The sequence below is a fragment of the Parathielavia appendiculata genome (assembly GCF_033297405.1).
Source record: "Parathielavia appendiculata strain CBS 731.68 unplaced genomic scaffold N657scaffold_17, whole genome shotgun sequence".
NCBI lineage: Eukaryota > Fungi > Ascomycota > Sordariomycetes > Sordariales > Chaetomiaceae > Parathielavia > Parathielavia appendiculata.
Window position 1 is genome coordinate 138364 of NW_026944236.1, and position 7553 is coordinate 145916.

The window sequence follows — 7553 nt, forward strand, 5'->3', positions numbered from 1 at the left end:
TGGGTGGTGGTTTGGGGAAGGGCAAACGCCAGGGTAAAGAGTTGAAGGGCAAGCGCATTTCACCCCTTCAAAAGTTTGGCACGAGTCCCGTACTTTGTGGCGTCACCTAAGCCAATCGTCGCAGGGCGGAGCCAGCGCGGGACCTTCGATTTGTCGGGGTCCAATGTAGGGGGCCTGTGCGTCAGCCGGATGACGGATGACCGTCAGCCGGATGACGGATGACCGTCAGCCAACCAGAAAGGACCTACGATACCACCGAACCAAAACGGGCGTCAGTCACCACACCCTGCCTCTTCCGATTTCTGAGACCGTTTCTTTTTCTTCAACATCATACCTACCCACAGTGTGGCAGTGGCGGGCTAATGCCAACCGCTCATCTACTATGGAGGCCCTTCCTACGGAACTGATACACCATATTTGCACTCATCTCTGCGACCATTGCCAGCGCCCAGGTTCATTTCCTCACGCCGAGAGTTGGGGCGTGCGTCGGAGAAAAGCAGCACTGGCCAACCTATCTGCAGCATCGTCACGGCTCCGCGCCATCGCGCAGCCCTTGCTCTTTCATTATTTCGCGACGGGAAACATGGCACCTCATGGTTACTGGCCCGACGAGAGGCACGCGGGACTGACCATGGAATTCGCTGAAAGAGCCAAAAAGTTGCCTCTTTTCATCCGCAGCGCCATACAACGCCCCGACCTCGCTGCCAAGGTGAAGGCTCTGCAGCTCGTCGAATTTGGTGCCACTACGGCCTTTACTTCCCGCAAGATCGGCGACGAGTCCAACGAGATGGACGTTCTGGCGGGCTGCATGGGGCCTATATTCGAAAAGACGCGCCGTGCTCTGCCCGACGAAAGTCGAGAAGATTCTGCCTCCTGGAAGTGGGTCGTTAATCAGTGGTCGGATGGCACCAAGCGGCGGGACCCCGTTCTGCTGGTCCAAATTGCTCTTCTTCTGATCCCTAACCTAGAGAGACTGAGCGTCGCTCACGACTTCTCCGGGTATGAGTTCTTGGAAATTTCAAATTGCAATGGGCCCCTTACATCACTCAAGAGCATCGCTTTGCTACCCTGGATCGGGTACTTCCACATTCAGGAGGCAAAAGGCCTCTTCGCCGCCGCCCCAAATCTTGAGACGTTGTACGCCTCTAATTGCGGCTTCAAAGAGCCAGGTTACTATCCGTACCGTGGCGTCCCATTCGATCTGAGCCTGGGGAATCTGCAAAAGTTGGTTATCGGCGACCTTGAATTCGTCGACTTGGAAGCGCTGCTCCCCGCATGTCCTCAACTACAGGAACTCCAGTACGTCCGTCCAGAGGATGAGGAGGACGACTACCAAGACATGGATGCGCTGGAAGTTTTGATGCCGGTTCAGAAAACGCTACGCACGCTGAAGATTAAGTTCACCCACTGGGAAAAAGATAGCGCCCATCTCACGACAATCGAGTCCCTCAAGGGCTTTATTGCGCTGGAGGAACTAGTCATTGAGCAAGCTACCATCCCGGATGGCGCGAGGGTGGTGGATTGGCTGCCACCGTCAGTTGAGCGTGTGCACTTTCGAGATGTCACCAAAGTATCTTCATTAATGGACCACCTGAGCCTCGTGGCCTCGGAAGCCCCCACGAAGCTGCTTAAATTGCAATATGTCCGTATCAGCCCGTGGTACCTTCCTGATTGGAATGGAACCGGTCTTTCCTGTATAGCTTCGGTGGACGTCACGGCCGCGTTCAATCAGGCCGGGATTACGGTTGAGTATGTCGCCCCAAGGATCGGCGAGCAAGAGCCATGGCTGGATTTGGTCTACCCTGAGCTGGTAGGGAAGATTCAAGACTACACTTATTTTTGATGATGGATTAGAATTGGAACAGCGTCTACTAGGATCAGCAATGATCTTTCTCCTTGTAACGGTCTCAGGTAGTATATTGCAACTAGCTGATGACGACTCTATGTAACGGTCTCAGGTAGTATATTGCAACTAGCTGATGACGACTCTACGAGTACACTGAACTTGGAGAAGAAAAGGAGAGACGACAGACTCTGGTAGCTCGCAAGCATACTTATCCTCGTCGGCGCGCTGGTCTGAGCGCGTTGCTAGAAGGTTCGGTGTGCTGTGGGGCGAGTGGGAATAGCCTCATCAGGGGTCTTGGTATTGGCCGAGAGTCGCCGAGGCTCGCACCGGGCCCAGCCCGTTACATCAATTCGTGGACACAGAGGCGCCCACGCAAGGCGGAAGCATATCTCTGGTATCTACGCCTCGGCCATCCTGGACCTGGAGCTCTTGAGCACCTGGTCAACAGCACTCGAGGAGTTAGGATCAAGGGGATCACTACACCCGAGTGCGACTTATGTGCAAAAGGCAAGATGCACCGCCGAGAACACCGCACACCGCGAGATATTGCAGACTTCCGCCTAGGCGAGAAGCTCGCCCTTGACTTCCACGATTTCGAACCGGACAAAGCGGGTTACGACTCACTCCTGCTAATCGTCGACAGGGTCTCGGGGTACATATGGGATTTCTATATGCAAGATCGGAAAACCGACACAGTCATCACAGCGCTCCACGCGCTCATCGGCATACTCGAACGCCAACACGGGATCAAGGTCAAGGCCATGGAAAGCGATAACGAGATCATCTCAGAATTTCCCGGGGTAAAACGCTACTTGGAGAGCAGGCACATCCGTACCGAACCATCTCCAGGAGATACACAAGCCCTCAATGGTGCTGCCGAGCGCTCCTGGAGGACAGTCAAGGAGCAGATCACCGCTATACGCGATAGTTCGAAGCTCTCGAACGCTCTGTGGAGGGAAATTAGCAAAGCCGCAGTCTATGTAACGGGCTGGGCCCGGTGCGAGCCTCGGCGACTCTCGGCCAATACCAAGACCCCTGATGAGGCTATTCCCACTCGCCCCACAGCACACCGAACCTTCTAGCAACGCGCTCAGACCAGCGCGCCGACGAGGATAAGTATGCTTGCGAGCTACCAGAGTCTGTCGTCTCTCCTTTTCTTCTCCAAGTTCAGTGTACTCGTAGAGTCGTCATCAGCTAGTTGCAATATACTACCTGAGACCGTTACATAGAGTCGTCATCAGCTAGTTGCAATATACTACCTGAGACCGTTACATAGAGTCGTCATCAGCTAGTTGCAATATACTCGTAGAGTCGTCATCAGCTAGTTGCAATATACTGCCTGAGACCGTTACAGTCTACCTGCTCAACCATACGCCACGCAAGCGTCTCGGATGGAAAACGCCGTACAAGGTCTTCCACTCGAAGGGAGATACGTGTCACGGGATTCCCCGTTCCTCTTGTCATGGTTGTGTCATATGCTTGCGGTTATGCATACGTCATGGGGTCTGATCATACGTCTATGGTCATGCTTACGCATAGGCCTCTGCTCCAGTACTTAAGGTCTGGTTGCACGCCCATTCCTGTCATCTAGCTCTTGCTCTCGTTGTAGCAATATCGATCTTGTATGTGCGAGCTGACCAGACCTTGGGTGGTGCCCGTCACAATACGCGCCGAAAGCCCGACTTGACCACCTTACGAGCTTACGGTTGCAAAGCATATGCGATGACCACTACAGCAATGCGAAAGGAGCAGCGCCTCAAGCGCTTCAATCCAAAAGCATAGATCGGATACCTCGTTGGTTATACTTCGGCCAACACGTACCGTATCTGGAACCCAGTGCTCAACAAGGTTGTAATCATGCGAGATGTGATTTTCAACGAAGAAGAAACGTTCAGTGGTGCGCTCGAAGAGCTTCGGGATGATATTCAAGAGCCCGATCTAGATGAGTTGTCCACCCTTTTGCAAGAATATACCCTCCTAGAGGAAGCTGAAGAGCAGGAATAACCCAGCGCTCGCACCTTGGGAGGTAGAGGAAGCCCTCCTGGACTCAACAGCAGAGATCCACAATACGAATATTGTTAATGCAGGCGCAGCCCCTCGCGGCTTTGAAATCATCCGCCAAGCTGTGGAACCAACCTCTCACGGCTCTGAATCCATCCGCCAAGTTGAGGGAGCCTCTCGCCTACAAACCGGCCAAGCTCCGGGAAGCTCTCGCGATAACGATCGCTACCTCCCCACTCCTGCAGAAGCTCACACAGCTTCAGAATTCACGATGCCTCCCATAGCCAGCTAAAACGCTAGCGAGTCGGTGGGAAAGCTCTATACCGAGGCGCGGTTTGAGCCTTTTCTCACGCCACCTCCTTCTCCACCAGTTGCTCTGTCAGCTGCAGTGTTGATTAGGTCCGCGCACCGAATGGACACAGGGCTCTGTCCAGGAGGAACGTTTGGGAATGCCAGAGAGGAGCTCTCGCAGGGTTCGATTACTGTTCAACACGGTGCGTTCCATGCAGACAACTCTTAGGTCTCCCGCCGCGCATGCGAGGATGACTCCCGCGCAAGCGAGGATGTCTCCCGCGGACTGTTGGAAAGGCGCTTTCTATGTCGGCATAAAGAGCTCGACGACCACCCATTTGGTGAGCTATTCAAGAAAGCAGAACTTGACCACTGCAGGAGCACGAGAAGATGCACTCGTGGATCGAGATTTTTGACGCGTGACCCACGCGCGAAAGGGCATAATATCCTTGGATGTCGATGGGTATACGTATATAAATCTGACAAGCATGGCAGATTCGTCAAGGCAAAAGCGCGCCTCGTTGTCAGGGGTGATCAACAACTTCGAGGCGCTCACGAGAATACAGACACCGCAACGCTCGCCGGAAGATCGTTCAGGGCTATTATGGCAATTGCCGCGCATTTCGACCTCGAGCTCCTCCAGTTCGACGCAGTCAACGCTTTCGTCAACGCCGAACTCGACGAGGATATCTTCATGCGTATGCCACCATGGCACAGACGCGTGGGATGGATCCTAAAGCTCAACAAGGCACTCTACGGACTACGCCGCTCACCGCTTCTTTGGCAACGAGAATTTACGCAAGCGCTTAAGGCGCTCGGATACGCGCCTGTGCCTCACGAGCCGTGTGCTGACACCAGAAACGGCATCAGAAACGGCATCATCATCTTCTTCTATGTCGAAGATATCGTTATCACCTTCAAGGATACCAAGCGCAAGGAAGCGCTTAAAACTGTGGAACAGTTGCAGACGCGTTACCGGCTTACCGGTGGAAATGATCTGCAGTGGTTCTTAGGTATCGAAGTCATCAGAGACCGTCAGAAACGCTTGATCTGGCTTTCGCAGTCCTTATACATCGAGAAGATCGCCGCATTGGCACAATCTAAACGACCTGCGCGCTCTTCAATGACGAAGGAAGAACTCTTGCCATTCGAAGGCATCGCCACCACGCGGGAAATCACAGTCTACCTTCGGAAGATTGGCTCCCTACTCTACGCGGCTGTCATCACGCGCCCAGACATCGCATTCGCCAGGTCAAGGCTCGCACGCTTCACCACGAACCTAGGACCAGAGCAGCAGAAAGCTACAGACCGAGTGCTTTACTACTTGGGTCAGGCCAGCACTCTCCGACTCTCGCTCTCCAACTGGGTGGGTCAGACGACTTGCGTATCGCTAGCGATGCCTCCCACGCCGACAACACGCTTAACCACAAAAGCAGCCAGGGATTTGCCATCAAGTTCTTCGGCGGTTTGATCGCATGGCGCGCCAACAAGCAGGATACGGTCACGACTTCCACTACCGAAGCCGAGCTCCTAGCGCTCTCGCAAGCAGCCAAGGAAGGGCTCTACATCAACCGCATGATCCGAGAGCTAGGCATCAAACTCGACACGCCACGTATCACCATCGAATGCGACAACAAGCAAACGATCCGCCTTGTGACGGAAGAGCTCGCCAAGCTGAAGACGAGCTTACGGCATGTGGACATCCACAACCATTGGCTGCGCCAGGAATATGCGCGTGGGAAGATTGATGTGACGTACACGGAGAGCGCCAAAATGATGGCTGATGGCCTCACAAAGGCCCTCGTGCAAGGAACGTTTGAGAACTTCAGAGAGCAGATGGGACTTGTGGACGTGCGAGAACAGCTTACGGAGCGCAGGAGGAAGGAGGACAATGCCACTCGAAGCTATTCAGAGGAAGGAACGGCCAGCCTCGCCCTCGCGGGCTCAACTGGGGGGGTGTGTTGGAAGTGAAGGCACTTGAAACTCGGAAACTGGGTTGCCGGTATCGTACCCTGGCCAGGGGTAATACACAGCTGTTACATCAGGTCTGGAGGCACCCAGGCAAATTGGAGAAGGAGAAGAAAAAGAACCCTCAATGGACAGATTCTGGGCTGGTCCCGGGTGCTCGAGAAGTTCACCGTTTTAACGGCTCCCATAAGCGTATCACCGTGGAATCGTGGCTGTTGGCTTCCCAACAGCAAGATTGTCAGTACCCTTGGACATTGCTTGTTGTGAACCATTTGGCTTAACCGAACCTCACCCCGTTGTTAAGTTATAGCCTTCAGGAGCCCCTTTCAGAAGTTGGGGCTTCGAGATTCGTCACAAAAAGCCAACGACAATGGGGGTCTTAAGCGCTAAGGAAGGAACTGTCACGGCCCCCACCATGAGCCCTACACTTGGGCAATTGGCGGGCGAGACACTGTGGATTTCATGGCGCAGCGACATGACTCGCAGCAGAGAGAGGATATCTGGAGAGCAGGAGACTCAGATTGGAACTTGGAACTTCCCTTTCTCAAGGATCAGTCAGTTGGTTAGTGGTGCACGCACAATACAGTCGTTTTGCCTGCTGCCTGTTGAGGATTCGGTGCATCTTCCTTGGTGAGCTTGTGTGTGTCACCTTACAGGAACTTAAAGGTGGAGAAATACGGTGGGGTTCCAAAAGTCTGTTACCACCCCACCCACTTTACGCGTCTCCTCGACGCGTCCACTATCATCCTCGAACTTTCACACCACCACAACTTCCCCAAATGGCACTCAATTTGACCGATTTGGGCCGCATCTTGACGGCTGGTCGCAAGAAACACGAGGAATTGAGCCCTGCTGCACGTGCAGCCATTTGCGGTGCGGTGGCAGCTGGGGTTAGCCAACGCACCGTGGCAGCCGCGTTCGGCGTGTCGCATGTCGCTGTGTCCAAGACTGTTCAACACTTTACAGCTACCACATCCTTCGATTCCAAGCCAAGGAGCGGCCGGCCCAGGTTCTTATTCGACGGGATAAGCGGTATATTGTCCAGTTGGCCAAGCGCAACGCCCGGCTCACACGCCAACAGCTCCTAAAGGTCCTAGACCGAAAGGTGTAAAGCTCGACAGTCCGTCGTGCTCTCCGCGAACACAACTACCGAAAATGGAGAGCATCGAAGCGAATACCACTTACGATCGAGGTGGCAAAGGACCGGTATGCCTTTGCATGTTATGCGTTGGAAAATATGAGATCTCCTTCGTGTAAGTTGGTTGATGGTTTCTCCTCGTTAAAGTATTTTCTAACATAATTATTGCTAGACTTTGTTCAGCGACGAATCCTCTTGCCAAAACAACACGAGTAGTTCAACTGCATGGGTCTTTCGGCTACCTTCGCAGAAGTGGAAGCCAGACTTTGTCAATCTCCAAAATCATGTCAAGGCCAACATATCTATCAT

The 7553-nt window shown here is 53.6% G+C and overlaps 2 protein-coding genes across 2 annotated transcripts; both read left to right on the plus strand.

The window, feature by feature from the left end:
• Positions 1-312: 312 nt before the first annotated feature.
• N657DRAFT_649130 (uncharacterized protein) lies at positions 313-1941 on the plus strand. Its single transcript, XM_062793660.1, has one exon. It carries the CDS (start codon positions 584-586, stop codon positions 1841-1843), a length of 1260 nt encoding a protein of 419 aa, XP_062644123.1. The 5' UTR covers positions 313-583; the 3' UTR covers positions 1844-1941.
• Positions 1942-6505: 4564 nt separating this feature from the next.
• On the plus strand, positions 6506-6752 carry N657DRAFT_649133 (uncharacterized protein). Its single transcript, XM_062793661.1, has one exon. It carries the CDS (start codon positions 6522-6524, stop codon positions 6738-6740), a length of 219 nt encoding a protein of 72 aa, XP_062644124.1. The 5' UTR covers positions 6506-6521; the 3' UTR covers positions 6741-6752.
• The last annotated feature ends 801 nt before the right edge of the window (positions 6753-7553 follow it).

Coding starts and splice junctions, on each gene's coding strand:
- N657DRAFT_649130 (XM_062793660.1), top strand. CDS start 584: ATGGCACCTCATGGTTACTGGCCCGACGAGAGGCACGCGGGACTGACC.
- N657DRAFT_649133 (XM_062793661.1), top strand. CDS start 6,522: ATGAGCCCTACACTTGGGCAATTGGCGGGCGAGACACTGTGGATTTCA.